The sequence below is a fragment of the Crinia signifera genome, chromosome 19, assembly GCF_055691185.1.
Source record: "Crinia signifera chromosome 19, ASM5569118v1, whole genome shotgun sequence".
NCBI classification, from domain to species: Eukaryota; Metazoa; Chordata; class Amphibia; order Anura; family Myobatrachidae; genus Crinia; species Crinia signifera.
The window spans coordinates 139,040,291-139,060,205 of NC_139226.1; the positions used below are offsets into that span (position 1 = coordinate 139,040,291).

The 19,915-nt window shown below is 48.6% G+C and overlaps 1 protein-coding gene across 1 annotated transcript in view; it reads right to left on the reverse strand.

Annotated features, from left to right (window-relative positions):
- Positions 1 to 4,064: 4,064 nt before the first annotated feature.
- CLMP (CXADR like cell adhesion molecule) overlaps positions 4,065 to 19,915 on the reverse strand; it is an 86,883-nt gene continuing 71,032 nt past the window's right edge. Inside the window, exons 4-7 of the mRNA XM_083163512.1 lie at positions 17,273 to 17,446; positions 10,061 to 10,177; positions 8,542 to 8,683; positions 4,065 to 6,834 (exon numbers count right to left, since the gene is read on the reverse strand). Of these exons, the coding sequence (XP_083019638.1) occupies positions 6,645 to 6,834; positions 8,542 to 8,683; positions 10,061 to 10,177; positions 17,273 to 17,446 (623 nt within the window). The 3' untranslated portion in view covers positions 4,065 to 6,644. The remainder of the gene's footprint in view (positions 6,835 to 8,541; positions 8,684 to 10,060; positions 10,178 to 17,272; positions 17,447 to 19,915) is intronic.

The following is a 19,915-nucleotide window of genomic DNA, read 5'->3' on the forward strand; positions in this document are numbered from 1 at the left end:
GAGAAGTTTATGGTCAGTTCTCCTCTCTGGCAATCCAGCATTTGTTATGTAAGTGCGGAGGAAGTGATGTGGGGTGTATGGGTTGTTGTTATGTAAGTGCGGAGGAAGCGATGTGGGGTGTATGGGTTGTTGTTATGTAAGTGCGGAGGAAGCGATGTGGGGTGTATGGGTTGTTGTTATGTAAGTGTGGAGGAAGTGATGTGGGGTGTATGGGTTGTTGTTATGTAAGTGCGGAGGAAGCGATGTGGGGTGTATGGGTTGTTATGTAAGTGCGGAGGAAGCGATATGGGGTGTATGGGTTGTTGTTATGTAAGTGCGGAGGAAGCGATGTGGGGTGTATGGGTTGTTGTTATGTAAGTGTGGAGGAAGCGATGTGGGGTGTATGGGTTGTTATGTAAGTGCGGAGGAAGCGATGTGGGGTGTATGGGTTGTTGTTATGTAAGTGTGGAGGAAGCGATGTGGGGTGTATGGGTTGTTGTTATGTAAGTGTGGAGGAAGCGATGTGGGGTGTATGGGTGGTTGTTATGTAAGTGTGGAGGAAGCGATGTGGGGTGTATGGGTTGTTGTTGTTGTTATGTAAGTGCGGAGGAAGCGATGTGGGGTGTATGGGTTGTTGATATGTAAGTGTGGAGGAAGCGATGTGGGGTGTATGGGTTGTTGTTATGTAAGTGTGGAGGAAGCGATGTGGGGTGTATGGGCTGTTGATATGTAAGTGTGGAGGAAGCGATGTGGGGTGTATGGGTTGTTGTTATGTAAGTGTGGAGGAAGCGATGTGGGGTGTATGGGTTGTTGATATGTAAGTGGGGAGGAAGCGATGCGGGGTGTATGGGTTGTTGTTATGTAAGTGAGGAGGAAGCGATGCGGGGTGTATGGGTTGTTGATATGTAAGTGGGGAGGAAGCGATGCGGGGTGTATGGGTTGTTGTTATGTAAGTGAGGAGGAAGCGATGCGGGGTGTATGGGTTGTTGTTATGTAAGTGCGGAGGAAGCGATGTGCGGTGTATGGGCTGTTGATATGTAAGTGGGGAGGAAACGATGTGGGGTGTATGGGTTGTTGCTGCTATTTATGCCTAGGGTGTACCCACAGTGACAACAGCTGACTGGCTGTAAGCAGGTGCCCTAGCATACCCTGATTGGAAGCTGGTCCTTGCCATACTGCGGTGAGATTACCAGTCATGCACCCTCTCCAACATGACAAAAGAAAACAAACACCAGAGAACTATTTTATTTCTTTTTATTATTATTAAATTATATTTAGAAATTACTTTATACTTCATAAGCGTTTAACCAAAGTCAGAATAACAATATGGTTCTGAGAGAAGAATGAAGCCGGCGCCTGCACACAGTCCCCAGTAACTATAACACAGCAGCGATATCCGTACGCAGCGGCTGCGTCCACCTCTGCGGGTAAGAAGCATGTAGGACGGTGGCATGGCGCAGTCAGTGATGCAGAAGGGCATACCCACCCGGAAGGGACGCACCATGTAGCCTGCTACGCTCTCTGGCACACACTTGGCCAACTGATCATCGGCCTGGCATCACATGTAGGCTGGTATATACATGTGCCAGTCCAGGTGTGCGGTCAGTAACCAGCAGCCTCTGCAGCAAGTGTGTTGATATAACTGCAGAGCGCCCGCACACGCAGCATCATGCGCTGATATATCTGCAGAGCGCCCGCACATGCAGCATCATGCGCTGATATATCTGCAGAGCGCCCGCACATGCAGCATCATGCGCTGATATATCTGCAGAGCGCCTGCATACGCAGCATCATGCGCTGATATATCTGCAGAGCGCCCGCACACACGCAGCATCATGCGCTGATATATCTGCAGAGCGCCCGCACACACGCAGCATCATGTGCTGCTATATCTGCAGAGTGCCCGCGCACACACAGCATCATGCGCTGATATATCTGCAGAGCGCCTGCACGCGCAGCATCATGCGCTGATAGATCTGCAGAGCGCACGCACACACACAGCATCATGCGCTGATATATCTGCAGAGCGCCCGCACGCGCAGCATCATGTGCTGATATATCTGCAGAGCGCCCGCACGCGCAGCATTATGCGCTGATAGATCTGCAGAGCGCACGCACACACACAGCATCATGCGCCGATATATCTGCAGAGCGCCCGCGCACACCGCATCATGCGCTGATATATCTGCAGAGCGCCCGCATACGCAGCATCATGCGCTGATATATCTGCAGAGCGCCCGCGCACACACAGCATCATGCGCTGATATATCTGCAGACGATACTTGTTTCCTATCACGGCGCCCATCGCATTGTATACCATTACACTAAATAAGGTATGCGATGTACAATACAATATTGCATCGTATCCCATACAATGCGATCTTATATGATTTTTTATTGTACAAGCACCCTGATGGGTCCTTACAATGTGAAATGGGCCCCCATAGTCAACGACACCCCCAGGATCAACGCCAACCCGAAGCGTGGCGAGCGGCGGCGGTACGCGTCCTCCAACTTTTTCATATCCCCACTATCCACGTCGTGGAGTTGATTTTATATAGTGTGGGGAGCGCAGCGAGCGGACGTGGAATACGAGCCCAAAGCGTGGCGAGCGAACGCGCAATACATGTAAAGTAATCCGTGGGGCTCGCCACTCTTCGGGCTCGGTGGCTCGCTGCGGTATACACACTATCTAAGATCAACTCCACGCCGACGTGGATAGTGGGGGTGTGAAAAGGTCGGAGGACGCGTATCGCTGCCCCTTGCCATGCTTCGGGTTGGCATTGATCATGGGGGTGGCGTTGACTATGGGGGGCCATTTCACATTGTAAGGACCCATCAGGGTGGTTGTACATTAAAAAATCGTATACCATCGCATGGCATGCATTGTATGCGGCTATATGGCATGCAATGCGATGGCATAAGATGGAAATTTTGGGCGCCGTGCCAGGAAACACGTACCCTGCAGACATATCGGCCATTGCTGTGCCGCATGACTTATGCACTATGCACCTGATTCAGGTTTGTTAGCAAAGCAAATGGGCAAAGTTATGCTGCACTGCAGGGTGGCAGATGTAACAGAGAGAATTAGATTTGATTGGGGAGTGTTCAAACTAAAATCTAAATTGCAGGGTAAGACTAAAGCTGTCTTACATGTGGCCTACATGCTAAAGCAGCCAGTATTTACACTGCACAGAAACAATATAAATGGATTTGCTCCCTGGCATAGCAACATGGTGTGTTCCACCGCCCAGAGCAGCCGCCCATCTCCCTGATTTCTCTGTACAATGGGCAGTGCCACACAAGCCAGACGTACTACCCTGCACCACACAGACATACCAGCGTCAGTGCCATCTGTACACACAGAGGAACAGGGTAACCTGGCAAGGAGGACCCCACCACCCACACGTCTGTACATGGGCACTGCAGGCTGCACCAATAGGGCCCCCATTTGTTCGGACAAAGCGCTGGCTGATGAAATGTTTGTAAATTAAACCCAGCATTTGGGTACATGGACTCTTCCTTACAGATGGGAGGTGTCCCTTCGCCCCCTCTCATAATAACTGGGCACAACAGTTTCCAGACCGCCTGGCAGAGTTCATCTGTAACATTTTCCAGAGCACAATGATGATGCATTGTAAATGGCGTTTTGTCACATAACTCACAAAGCAACCAATTACCACGCCAATATTTTTCTGCAAATCTACAGACCAAGAGCCTTTATTTGTCCCTGCTCTCGCATTGGTACCATAGGTCCCTTGTAAACACCCCCTAATACAGTAGGTAATATATAGATTGGCTGAATGTGTTCTAGAGCCCCAGACCCAGGGGTCACTGCACCCTTCACTGGATTAATCAGGGGCATTATCGGATCCCATTCAGGGCATGCGAGACCCTGTCACCCATCCATACGCAATTCAGGAACCATGGCATGATTTCCCAGTCTGTGCAAATGTGATTAAGGGGGTTATTCAAGTTCATTCGCGCGGAGGACCGATGTTGCGCATGTGCACGACGTAGGGTGAAAATTCGGTTCGCCGGTCGTTCTCACGGTAATGAGGCGGTGACGTGGGTGGGGGGGGGGGCTGGCAGCTGATATCACCGGATGTCAGCTGCCCGCTCATATCCGTCCCCGCATACGCATATGGAAGTGGCTTGAAAGTCTCTCTTATACGGGACTGCTGAGTCACTGTCATCCCCTGTAAGGACCTCCTAACAGATACAACAGGGGGGGGGGATGCGCTGCTCCGTGCATGCCATCTCCTCCATGTGTCTCTGCTGAGTCTCTGTCATCCCCTGTAAAGACCCCCTAACAGATACATCCCCCCCCCCCCCATTGTATCTGGTGAGGCGCAGCACAGGAAAAGCAGACTGTAACCCACAGCAACCTATCGCGTCCTACAGTATCTACTAGATTTCAGGAGATGATGGATAAATGTCCACAAGAAGCAGCTCATTGCCTGAGGGTCTCGCACTAAGCATAGACTTTATACACGTGGGATTGGGGTTGTTGTTATATAAAATACATGGCTTATATGTGATACGCAATCTCCTTCTACACGTCAGAGCATATAGAGATAGATCAGTCATAGTGGGTCCATAGAGAAATACCTGGTTGTCCAGTCCCTTCTCAGGCTTGATAATGAATGCAGCCCTTTAGTAATATACACAAATGATTGCAGTGATGCAGTGGCCAAGCCTGGCATGGGTGCACACACATACATCTGTCACCCAGCTCTTAGCTCCTGGCATTCTGACCGCCTACAGTGTACTCCTGTCAGTAATGGCATGGTGAGATGCCCAGCACAGTCCTAATCTACCAGTTTCATGCCCACAGTGACAGGCTGCCACTGAATACTCCATGAACTGATGACAGTACTGAAGCAATGCAACGTATCCATTACAATAGGATCCAGTGACATCACAGACACAGTTATACTGATGTAATTGTCTCCTGGTAAATAATGATGCCACATGGGCCTGAATACTGACTCAGGCCAAAAATGGCTGACTTCAATGGCACGACGTTAAGGAGCACACCGGCCTCGGACTGCCACCTAGATATCCCCACTACGGCTGGGTTTGTGGTAGGAATACCTAGGTTAGTAGCGCAGTGCAACCTGGGACTGTTTTTTGCATAGTGAGATTATTATAAATACTTTAGGGATGGGGGCTATGGGGAGAATGGTTTTGTGGGTGTTGCTTGCTGTGTGGGAGAACGCTCAGCCATTACAATTCTACATCTGCTCTAAGATCGTGGCGATTGGGCCTGTTATTATACTGTTTATGGATTGTCATTTACACCTTACACTGCAGGGAAATGCACGTCTCCTGATGCCCACAATACCAGGTGTAATAAAGATGGTCACAATGTACCGCCCCTCTCATGATTAATTAAAGCCATAATTGAGACCAACTTACAGTATTCCTCATACACCAATGACGGCAGAGAAGGCCTACTCCAGAGACCGCAGAGAAGGCCTTCTCCTTAGACCAAAAGAGCTGGCCTACTCCAGAGACCAAAAGAGCAGGCCTACTCCAAAGACGGCAGAGAAGGCCTACTCCAGAGACCGCAGAGAAGGCCTACTCCAATGACGGCAGAGAAGGCCTACTCCTTAGACCAAAAGAGCTGGCCTACTCCAGAGACCAAAAGAGCAAGCCTACTCCAATGACGGCAGAGAAGGCCTACTCCAATGATGGCAGAGAAGTCCTACTCCAATGACGGCAGAGAAGGCCTACTCCAATGATGGCAGAGAAGGCCTACTCCAATGACGGCAGAGAAGGCCTACTCCAATGACGGCAGAGAAGGCCTACTCCAAAGACAGCAGAGAAGGCCTACTCCAAAGACAGCAGAGAAGGCCTACTCCAATGACGGCAGAGAAGGCCTACTCCTTAGACCAAAAGAGCTGACCTACTCCAAAGACGACAGAGAAGGCCTACTCCAGAGACCAAAGAGCAGACGACATCCAGAGACCAGGCATGCAAGTTACAATGGTACTAGGTAGTCCATATGGCTGCTCCTCTGCATTCTGCCTTGGTGCACCCAAAGTGTGGCGCATTGTATGTAGACCGCAGGTGACCGTTGCGTGTCCATGGAGGCCAAGTAGAAGACACAATGTACAGTTCTCTCCTTTAGCGCCTTCATTCCCCTGCAACAGTATTGGAAGTTTCTCTCCGCAGAACATTTTTCCCTTTATGGTTTCTGCTTCACAGGAAATTAAAATTCACAAAGTCGGAACACAAGTTATAAAAAATATCCTCATCATAGAACAAATGTTACCGTCATCATTATTTCGTACCTTCATCATAAAGTAATTAAAAGGTTTCCCTTACAGAGAACAATTCACATTGCTACGCAGTGCAGCACAGTTCGTGTACCTAGCTAACTCCTGGCATGAAATCAGCAGAGCTTTCTCCCTTTTATATAGTTCCCATTCCTCCTACGTCCGTCTCAAAGCTTTGCAGCTCTGTGTCTATGTATTGTAAAGGTGCAAACTCTCTACTAGTGAAGTAGTAAAATCAATAAACCAAAGATGTGGTCTGAAAAGACTTATATGTGACCATCGATGTCCAAGCAAAGCTTCTCCAGACGTAATTCCTGTGTCACAGAGGACACATACATTCTCTTTAAGACCAAGCGTCTTGGATGAATGCGGCCTCAGCCCTCATATCTGCTCCAGGCAGTGATGTTTGGCCTCTCCGTGCAGAGTTTCCTGTGTGGAGAGAGTTCGTTGGCTGCGAGAGGCACTGTTGGTCGTGGAGCGGGTAGACGAAGAACCTGAGCGGGAGCTTCTGGAGCCTGAGGTGGAAGATCCAGGTTTCATCAGTCGGGCCTTAGGGGCTTCTGCGTCCTCCCTGCAACAGCAGAAATAATTTGTTATGTAGCACTTACTACCACATCCAGCTGTCCAGCGGCCTCTGTGGTATCAGGTATGTTGTGATGTCACTGACCTATTTATCAACCCGTCAATCGTTACTGACTACATCTGCGTACTAGGGCAATGTAAGGGGGTCTCTCCATAGTACTGTGCAGAAGTTCTAGGCAGGTGTAAGAACTGCTGCAAAGTAAGAATCCTCTAAGTAATAGAAGTGTCAATAGATCATTTTTTTTAAATATGCAAAAGTGAATGAACAGAAGAGAAATCTAAATCGCATCAATATTTGGTGTGACTGCCCTCTGTCTTCATAACAGCATTAATTCGGTACTCTTTACCTAGAAGGGCGCCCATCGCGGGCATCGCATGTACCAAAAAATCGCATGCGATGACCGCGATTTCCCATAGGGAACAATGTTAAATGTCCCAATTGACCCGATTTTCCATAGTGAACAATGTTAAAAGGCCCACAGAGGCCAAATAGGCACCCTGAAGTGTGAAATGGCCCCCCCAATTGTTAACGCCACCCCACGATCAACGTCAACCCGAAGCGTGGCAAGCGCAGCGAGCCCGCGAGGGGCGGCGGTACGCGTCCTCCGACCTTTTCATACCCCCACTATCCACGTCGGCGTGGAGTTGAGAATAGAAAGTGTGGCGAGTGCAGCGAGCCACCGAGCCCGAAGCGTGGCGAGGGGACGCGGACACCTGTGAAGCCCGCGAGGGGACGCGTATACCTGTGAAGGTGTCCGCGTTCGCTCGCCACGCTTCGGGCTCGGTGGCTCCCTGCGCTCGACCACACTTTATATTTTCAACTCCACGCCGACGTGGATAGTGGGGGTATGAAAAGGTCGTAGGACGCGGGCTCGCTGCGCTCGCCACGCTTCGGGTTGACGTTGATCGTGGGGTGGCGTTAACAATTGGGGGGCCCATTTCACACTTCAGGGTGCCTATTTGGCCTCTGTGGGCCATTTAACATTGTTCCCTATGGAAAATCGGGTCAATTGGGACATTTAACATTGTTCCCTATGGGAAATCGCGGTCATCGCGTCGGTCGCATCGCATGCGATGCGACCGACGCAATTTTTTTTTCCTTACGATGCCCACAATCAAAATCGTGGGCGCCCTTCTAGGTAAAGAGTACCATTAATTCTTCTAGGTACACTAAGAAGAATTAACCACATTCGCCCACTCCAATATTATTGGTTGTCCTGAACCACCAATATTAATATCCCCAAATGAGGGGGATATCCTCTTACCTGCGGTAAACTGGTGCCCCAAAAAACATGGCTTTTATCGAGCTAAATTGGGCTCCCCAATTAGTGCCTGTTTGTTTTGTGCGGCAAATATTCCTTTACTGAACTAGAATACAAAGCATGTGTGAAAAGCCGAGGACCTATGCACTTTCACTGGCACGATCGAGTAAAAAATGGTCACCTATTGGGGATTTGGTTTCTCCTGTCTGAAGCAGGCGAAACAAAATTTCCTAAGAAGCGACGGTAGCGGGGCTAATAGGATAGCCCCATCAGTGGTAATAGGATATCGGCCTATGTACAGTACAAGTGTCTGTACAATGCTCCTGAGCTAGAACAGGCAGAGGACAACGTACTGGGATTACAGGAGGACGTCATCCGGACATACAAGTTGTTCCCAGTGAGGTTACACTGCGTCCTGCTCTCCCATTATTTACCTGATCTCATTGAGAAACTCATCTTCTTCCAGCTTCTTCAGCTTTTTCTTCCGAAACAGAATCCAGCAGATGAGAAACAGAAACAGCGCGCCGCCCACTGTGCCACAGGTCACGCCGGCCAGGAAGGCCACGTTTGTGGGAGCTAGGACACAATAGAACAATTTTACCTATTATACATACACATACAGGGATCAAACTATCCAGTCTTACAGATAGGGCCACAGAGATTTGTCAATGTACCAAAACATATTTAAGTTACTTATATAGTGAATATGGTGTAAGAGCGCAGACTATTAGGGTTCTCGTGTCCAGCTCACAGGAAGGGATTAGAAATTACAGCTGTGTAATCATTAATGTATCCCCTCTTTTCCAAGGGACCAAAAGCAATTGGACAACTGACTGAAAATCTGTTTCATGGACAGATCTGGGCAATTCCTTTATTATTTCTTCCTCAGTTAGATAGGTGAGGTGTCATGCCTAAAGCCTGGTTTGGGGGCCCATTTATCAAACCAGATTTGCGGCTAAATCCCCGAAAACACACGTTTTCGGGGTTTAGCCGCAAATATTAAGTATCCCCTAAATGTATCATAGGGGGACCGCAGCAGGAATCTCTGATCCTTGCTGCGATCTTACCTGCAGCGCCGCCGGCCGCATCCCCCATAGGTTTCTATGGGGGATACGAAGCTGCCCGATAGGCTGTTCTCTCAGTGATGTCACTGGCACCTAGTGACTGGATAGGCTGCACTCTCAGTGATGTTACTGGCTCCTAGTGACTGGATAGGCTGCACTCTCAGTGATGTCACTGGTTCCTAGTGACTGTATAGGCTGCGCTCTCAGTGATGTCACTGGTTCCTAGTGACTGTATAGGCTGCACGACTAGTGATGTCACTGGTTCCTAGTGACTGTATAGGCTGCACGACTAGTGATGTCACTGGTTCCTAGTGACTGGATAGGCTGCACGACCAGTGATGTCACTGGTTCCTAGTGACTGGATAGGCTGCACAACCAGTGATGTCACTGGTTTCTAGTGACTGGATAGGCTGCACGACCAGTGATGTAACTGGTTCCTAGTGACTGGATAGGCTGCACAACCAGTGATGTCACTGGTTTCTAGTGACTGGATAGGCTGCACGACCACTGATGTAACTGGTTCCTAGTGACTGGATAGGCTGTGCTCTCAGTGATGTCACTGGTTCCTAGTGACTGGATAGGCTGCACGACCAGTGATGCCTGTGGTGACACTGTTACACTTAAGCTGCCCATACACTTGTGCGACATCTGCGACTTCTCACTTCCCTTAAACTCCCCGGCAGCAGATCGCATACGATACGCCACCCTTTGCATACAACATATTGTATATGATCCCAGCAACGGTAGCGGGATCCGACAAATCCTTCTGGCAGCACGTTTGCTCTCCGACTGCGGTCTGATGCGCACAGGACCACGCATTGGAATTCTGAGGTGAAACATACAATTTGACACCTTTGACCCGCAGCAGCATTACCACCTTGTTACTCACATTGCACTGTCAGGAGTAAGTCGCAGGTCCGGTGTCCGGCATCGTTCCTCACCACACAGCGGTATGAGCCATTGTCCTTGGTACTGATGTTCTGCAGCACAAGCTGCTGGGTCGCTTCTGTGGAGAATGGAGTAATTAGCGATAATCACACGTTATGTCTGCAGAGGAGCGATGTTGGAGAGATGACCTAACAGCTCACTGATGAGACGAACACAGCTGTAACATCTGACAGATATCCGGACGTCCGGGGATGGAACCTCCGCTTACTACTTATAGCCCAGAGCTAATAACTCCTGCGTAACGGGCTGCGTCTCATCATCACAGCATCCCATATCATGTATACGTGCTGTGTCTCATCATCACAGCATCCCATATCATGTATACGTGCTGCGTCTCATCATCACAGCATCCCATATCATGTATACGTGCTGTGTCTCATCATCACAGCATCCCATATCATGTATACGTGCTGTGTCTCATCATCACAGCATCCCATATCATGTATACGTGCTGTGTCTCCTCATCACAGCATCCCATATCATGTATACATGCTGTGTCTCATCATCACAGCATCCCATATCATGTATAAATGCTGTGTCTTATCATCACAGCATCCCATATCATGTATACATGCTGTATCTCATCATCACAGCATCTCATATCATGTATACATGCTGCGTCTCATCATCACAGCATCCCATATCATGTATACGTGCTGTGTCTCATCATCACAGCATCCCATATCATGTATACATGCTGTGTCTCATCATCACAGCATCCCATATCATGTATACATGCTGCATCTCATCATCACAGCATCTCATATCATGTATACATGCTGCGTCTCATCATCACAGCATCCCATATCATGTATACGTGCTGTGTCTCATCATCACAGCATCCCATATCATGTATACATGCTGTGTCTCATCATCACAGCATCCCATATCATGTATACATGCTGCATCTCATCATCACAGCATCTCATATCATGTATACATGCTGCGTCTCATCATCACAGCATCCCATATCATGTATACATGCTGCGTCTTATCATCACAGCATCCCATATCATGTATACGTGCTGTGTCTCATCATCACAGCATCCCATATCATGTATACATGCTGTATCTCATCATCACAGCATCCCATATCATGTATACGTGCTGCGTCTCATCATCACAGCATCCCATATCATGTATACGTGCTGTCTCATCATCACAGCATCCCATATCATGTATACGTGCTGTGTCTTATCATCACAGCATCCCATATCATGTATACGTGCTGCGTCTCATCATCACAGCATCCCATATCATGTATACGTGCTGCGTCTCATCATCACAGCATCCCATATCATGTATACGTGCTGCGTCTCATCATCACAGCATCCCATATCATGTATACATGCTGTGTCTCATCATCACAGCATCCCATATCATGTATACATGCTGTGTCTCATCATCACAGCATCCCATATCATGTATACATGCTGTATCTCATCATCACAGCATCTCATATCATGTATACATGCTGCGTCTCATCATCACAGCATCCCATATCATGTATACATGCTGTGTCTCATCATCACAGCATCCCATATCATGTATACATGCTGTGTCTCATCATCACAGCATCCCATATCATGTATACATGCTGTATCTCATCATCACAGCATCTCATATCATGTATACATGCTGCGTCTCATCATCACAGCATCCCATATCATGTATACGTGCTGTGTCTCATCATCACAGCATCCCATATCATGTGTGCTGTGTCTCATCATCACAGCATCCCATATCATGTATACGTGCTGTGTCTCATCATCACAGCATTCCATATCATGTATACTGGCTGCGTCTCATCATCACAGCATCCCATATCATGTATACGTGCTGTGTCTCATCATCACAGCATCCCATATCATGTATACGTGCTGTGTCTCATCATCACAGCATCCCATATCATGTATACGTGCTGCGTCTCATCATCACAGCATCCCATATCATGTATACGTGCCGCGTCTCATCATCACAGCATCCCATATCATGTATACTGGCTGTATCTCATCATCACAGCATCTCATATCATGTATACATGCTGCGTCTCATCATCACAGCATCCCATATCATGTATACATGCTGTATCTCATCATCACAGCATCTCATATCATGTATACATGCTGCGTCTCATCATCACAGCATCCCATATCATGTATACGTGCTGTGTCTCATCATCACAGCATCCCATATCATGTGTGCTGTGTCTCATCATCACAGCATCCCATATCATGTATACGTGCTGTGTCTCATCATCACAGCATTCCATATCATGTATACTGGCTGCGTCTCATCATCACAGCATCCCATATCATGTATACGTGCTGTGTCTCATCATCACAGCATCCCATATCATGTATACGTGCTGTGTCTCATCATCACAGCATCCCATATCATGTATACGTGCTGCGTCTCATCATCACAGCATCCCATATCATGTATACGTGCTGCGTCTCATCATCACAGCATCCCATATCATGTATACTGGCTGCGTCTCATCATCACAGCATCCCATATCATGTATACGTGCTGCGTCTCATCATCACAGCATCCCATATCATGTATACGTGCTGTGTCTCATCATCACAGCATCCCATATCATGTATACGTGCTGCGTCTCATCATCACAGCATCCCATATCATGTATACGTGCTGCGTCTCATCATCACAGCATCCATATCATGTATACTGGCTGCGTCTCATCATCACAGCATCCCATATCATGTATACGTGCTGTGTCTCATCATCACAGCATCCCATAAAATGTATACATGCTGCGTCTCATCATCACAGCATCCCATTTCATGTATACGTGCTGTGTCTCATCATCACAGCATCCCATATCATGTATACGTGCTGTGTCTCATCATCACAGCATCCCATATCATGTATACGTGCTGTGTCTCCTCATCACAGCATCCCATATCATGTATACGTGCTGTGTCTCCTCATCACAGCATCCCATATCATGTATACGTGCTGTGTCTCATCATCACAGCATCCAATATCATGTATATGTGCTGTGTCTCATCACAGCATTCCATATCATGTATACTGGCTGTAAATCATCATCACAGCATCCCATATAATGTATACGTGCTGTGTCTCATCATCACAGCATCCCATATCATGTATACGTGCTGCGTCTCATCATCACAGCATCCCGTATCTTGTATACGTGCTGCGTCTCATCATCACAGCATTCCATATCATGTACACTGGCTGCGTCTCATCATCACAGCATCCCATATCATGTATACGTGCTGTGTCTCATCATCACAGCATCCCATATCATGTATACGTGCTGTGTCTCATCATCACAGCATCCCATATCATGTATACGTGCTGCGTCTCATCATCACAGCATCCCATATCATGTATACGTGCTGCGTCTCATCATCACAGCATCCCATATCATGTATACTGGCTGCGTCTCATCATCACAGCATCCCATATCATGTATACGTGCTGCGTCTCATCATCACAGCATCCCATATCATGTATACGTGCTGTGTCTCATCATCACAGCATCCCATATCATGTATACGTGCTGCGTCTCATCATCACAGCATCCCATATCATGTATACGTGCTGCGTCTCATCATCACAGCATCCCGTATCTTGTATACGTGCTGCGTCTCATCATCACAGCATACCGTATCATGTATACTGGCTGTATGTCATCATCACAGCATCCAGTATCATGTATAAGTGCTGTGTCTCATCATCACAGCATCCCGTGTCATGTATACTGGCTGTGTCTGATCATCACAGCATCCCGTATCATGTATACGTGCGGCGTCTCATCATCACAGCATTCCTTATGTATACTGGCTGCGTCTCATAATCACAGCATCCCGTATCATGTATACGCGCTGTGTCTCATCATCACAGCATCCCAGATCATGTATACATGCTGTGTCTCATCATCACAGCATCCCATATCATGTACACATGCTGTGTCTCATCATCACAGCATCCCATATCATGTATACGTGCTGCGTCTCATCATCACAGCATCCCGTATCATGTATACTGGCTGTGTCTCATCATCACAGCATCCCGTATCATGTATACTGGCTGTATGTCATCATCACAGCATCCCATATCATGTATACGTGCTGTGTCTCATCATCACAGCATCCCCTATCATGTATACGTGCTGTGTCTCATCATCACAGCATCCCATATCATGTATACGTGCTGTGTCTCATCATCACAGCATCCCATATCATGTATATGTGCTGTGTCTCATCGTCACAGCATCCCGTATCATGTATACGTGCTGTGTCATCATCACAGCATCCCGTATCATGTATACTGGCTGTGTCTCATCATCACAATATCCGTATCATGTATACGTGCTGCGTCTCGTCATAACAGCATCCCATATCATGTATACATGCTGCGTCTTATCATCGCAGCATCCCGTATTATGTATACGTGCTGTGTCTCATCATCACATCATTCCGTATCATGTATACGTGCTGCGTCTCATCATCACAGCATCCTATATCATATATACATGCTATGTCTCATCATCACAGCATCCCATATCATGTATACGTGCTGTGTCTCATCATCACAGAATCCCGTATCATGTATACGTGCTGTGTCTCATCATCACAGCGTCCCGTATCATGTATACGTGCTGCGTCTCATCATCACAGCATCCCGTATCATGTATACGTGCTGCGTCTCATCATCACAGCATTCCGTATCATGTATACGTGCTGCGTCTCATCATCACAGCATCCCATATCATATATACATGCTGTGTCTCATCATCACAGCATCCCGTATCATGTATACGTGCTGTGTCTCATCATCACAGCATCCCGTATCATGTATACGTGCTGTGTCTCATCATCACAGCCTCCCGTATCATGTATACGTGCTGCGTCTCATCATCACAGCATCCCGTATCATGTATACGTGCTGCGTCTCATCATCACAGCATTCCGTATCATGTATACGTGCTGCGTCTCATCATCACAGCATCCCATATCATATATACATGCTGTGTCTCATCATCACAGCATCCCATATCATGTATACGTGCTGTGTCTCATCATCACAGCATCCCGTATCATGTATACGTGCTGTGTCTCATCATCACAGCGTCCCGTATCATGTATACGTGCTGCGTCTCATCATCACAGCATCCCGTATCATGTATACGTGCTGTGTCTCATCATCACAGCATCCAATATCATGTATACATGCTGAGTCTCATCATCACAGCATCCCATATCATGTATATGTGCTGTCTCATCATCACAGCATCCAATATCATGTATACGTGCTGCGTCTCATCATCGCAGCATCCCGTATCATGTATACGTGCTGCGTCTCATCATCACAGCATCTCGTATCATGTATACTGGCTACGTCTCATCATCACAGCATCCCATATCATGTATACGTGCTGCGTCTCATCATTACAGCATCCCATATCATGTATACGTGCTGCGTCTCATCATCACAGCATCTCGTGTCATGTATATGTACTGTGTCTCATCATCACAGTATCCGATATGTGGGGGATTACTGATCTGGGTGCACGGTACTAGTCCTATATACCTGCATGTATACGGGCTGCATCTTATCATCACTACAGTACAGGGAGACAGAGGAGATGGCACCCGTTATACCGCAGTATAGGGAGACAGAGGAGATGGCACCCGTTATACCGCAGTACAGGGAGACAGAGGAGATGGCACCCGTTATACCGCAGTACAGGGAGACAGCACCCGTTACACCGCAGTACAGGGAGACAGAGGAGATGGCACCCGTTATACCGCAGTACATGGAGACAGCACCCGTTATACCGCAGTACAGGGAGACAGAGGAGACGGCACCCGTTATACCGCAGTACAGGGAGATGGCACCCGTTACACCGCAGTACAGGGAGACAGAGGAGATGGCACCCGTTATACCGCAGTACAGGGAGACAGAGGAGACGGCACCCGTTATACCGCAGTACAGGGAGACAGAGGAGATGGCACCCGTTATACCGCAGTACAGGGAGACAGAGGAGATGGCACCCGTTATACCGCAGTACAGGGAGACAGAGGAGACGGCACCCGTTATACCGCAGTACAGGGAGATGGCACCCGTTATACCGCAGTACAGGAAGACAGAGGAGATGGCACCCGTTATACCGCAGTACAGGGAGACAGAGGAGATGGCACCTGTTATACCGCAGTATAGGGAGACAGAGGAGATGGCACCCGTTATACCGCAGTACAGGGAGACAGCACCCGTTAGACCACAGTACAGGGAGACAGAGGAGATGGCACCCGTTATACCGCAGTATAGGGAGACAGAAGAGATGGCACCCGTTATACCGCAGTACAGGGAGACAGAGGAGACGGCACCCGTTATACCGCAGTACAGGGAGACAGAGGAGATGGCACCCGTTACACCGCAGTACAGGGAGACAGAGGAGATGGCACCCGTTATACCGCAGTATAGGGAGACAGAAGAGATGGCACCCGTAATACCGCAGTACAGGGAGACACAGGAGATGGCACCCGTTATACCGCAGTAAAGGGAGACAGAGGAGATGGCACCCGTTATACCGCAGTACAGGGAGACACAGGAGATGGCACCCGTTATACCGCAGTACAGGGAGACAGAGGAGACGGCACCCGTTATACCGCAGTACAGGGAGATGGCACCCGTTATACCGCAGTACAGGGAGACAGAGGAGATGGCACCCGTTATACCGCAGTACAGGGAGACAGAGGAGATGGCACCCGTTATACCGCAGTACAGGGAGACGGAACCCGTTATACCGCACTACAGGGAGACAGAGGAGACGGCACCCGTTATACCGCAGTACAGGGAGACAGAGGAGATGGCACCCGTTATACCGCAGTAAAGGGAGACAGAGGAGACGGCACCCGTTATACCGCAGTACAGGGAGTCAGAGGAGATGGCACCCGTTATACCGCAGTACAGGGACACAGAGGAGATGGCACCTGTTATACCGCAGTACAGGGAGACAGAGGAGATGGCACCCGTTATACCGCAGTACAGGGAGACAGAGGAGACGGCACCCGTTATACCGCAGTACAGGGAGACAGAGGAGACGGCACCCGTTATACTGGAGGAACATGAGCAGGTGCTGACAGCGGCATCTCACCCAGCTGCGGCGTGTTGGGTATGTATGTTGGAAATTCATCCTTGTGCTTCAGGTTTATCCGCTGCCAACGGTACCACATGGGCTTTGTGCCCGCTGACGACTTGCAGTGCAGGGCTACATTTCTCCCCGATATCTGGTCTCCTTCTATCCAGCAATCTGGCTCTGATGGCTTCACTGGAAACAAAACATAGAGATCACATGTAACATCGGTATAACACACATACGGCATACGCAGACCTAGAGACCACATGTAAGTAACATACGGCATAGGCAGGCCTAGGGACCACATGTAAGTAACATACGGCATACGCAGACCTAGGGACCACATGTAAGTAACATACGGCATACCCAGACCTAGAGACAACATGTCAGTAACATACGGCATACGCAGGCCCAGGGACCACATGTAAGTAACATACGGCATACGCAGGCCCAGGGACCACATGTCAGTAACATACGGCATACGCAGACCTAGAGACCACATGTAAGTAACATACGGCATACGCAGACCTAGAGACCACATGTAAGTAACATACGGCATATGCAGGCCTAGGAACCACATGTAAGTAACATACGGCATACACAGGCCAAGGGACCACATGTAAGTAACATACGGCATACGCAGGCCTAGGGACCACATGTCAGTAACATACGGCATACACAGGCCCAGGGACCACATGTCAGTAACATACGGCATACGCAGGCCTAGGGACCACATGTCAGTAACATACGGCATACGCAGGCCCAGGGACCACATGTAAGTAACATACGGCATACGCAGACCTAGAGACCACATGTAAGTAACATACGGCATACGCAGACCTAGAGACCACATGTAAGTAACATACGGCATATGCAGGCCTAGGAACCACATGTAAGTAACATACGGCATACGCAGGCCTAGAGACCACATGTAAGTAACATACGGCATACACAGGCCCAGGGACCACATGTAAGTAACATACGGCATACGCAGACCTAGAGACAACATGTCAGTAACATACGGCATACACAGGCCTAGAGACCACATGTAAGTAACATACGGCATACGCAGACCTAGAGACCACATGTAAGTAACATACGGCATATGCAGACCTAGGAACCACATGTAAGTAACATACGGCATACGCAGACCTAGAGACCACATGTCAGTAACATACGGCATACACAGGCCCAGGGACCACATGTAAGTAACATACGGCATACGCAGGCCTAGGGACCACATGTCAGTAACATACGGCATACACAGGCCTAGAGACCACATGTAAGTAACATACGGCATACGCAGGCCCAGGGACCACATGTAAGTAACATACGGCATACGCAGACCTAGAGACCACATGTCAGTAACATACGGCATACACAGGCCCAGGGACCACATGTCAGTAACATACGGCATATGCAGGCCTAGGGACCACATGTCAGTAACATACGGCATATGCAGGCCTAGGGACCACATGTCAGTAACATACGGCATACGCAGACCTAGAGACCACATGTAAGTAACATACGGCATACGCAGACCTAGAGACCACATGTACTGTAAGTAACATACGGCATACGCAGGCCCAGGGACCACATGTAAGTAACATACGGCATACGCAGACCTAGAGACAACATGTCAGTAACATACGGCATACACAGACCTAGAGACCACATGTAAGTAACATACGGCATACACAGGCCCAGGGACCACATGTAAGTAACATACGGCATACGCAGACCTAGGGACCACATGTAAATAACATATGGCATACGCAGGCCTAGGGACCACATGTAAGTAACATACGGCATACGCAGGCCCAGGGACCACATGTAAGTAACATACGGCATACACAGGCCTAGGGACCACATGTAAGTAACATACGGCATACGCAGACCTAGGGACCACATGTAAGTAACATACGGCATACGCAGGACTAGGAACCACATGTAAGTAACATACGGCATACACAGGCCCAGGGACCACATGTAAGTAACATACGGCATACACAGGCCCAGGGACCACATGTAAGTAACATACGGTATACGCAGGCCTAGGGACCACATGTAAGTAACATACGGCATACGCAGGCCCAGGGACCACATGTAAGTAACATACGGCATACACAGGCCCAGGGACCACATGTAAGTAACATACGGTATACGCAGGCCTAGGGACCACATGTAAGTAACATACGGCATACGCAGACCTAGGGACCACATGTAAATAACATACGGCATACGCAGGCCCAGGGACCACATGTAAGTAACATACGGCATACGCAGGCCCAGAGACCACATGTCAGTAACATACGGCATACACAGGCCTAGGGACCACATGTAAGTAACATACGGCAGAGGCAGGCCCAGGGACCACATGTAAGTAACATACGGCATACGCAGGCCTAGGGACCACATGTAAGTAACATACGGCATACGCAGGCCTAGGGACCACATGTAAGTAACATACGGCATACGCAGGCCCAGAGACCTCATGTAAGTAACATACGGCATACGCAGGCCCAGAGACCACATGTCAGTAACATACGGCATACGCAGGCCTAGGGACCACATGTAAGTAACATACGGCATACGCAGGCCCAGGGACCACATGTAAGTAACATACGGCATACGCAGGCCCAGGGACCACATGTAAGTAAC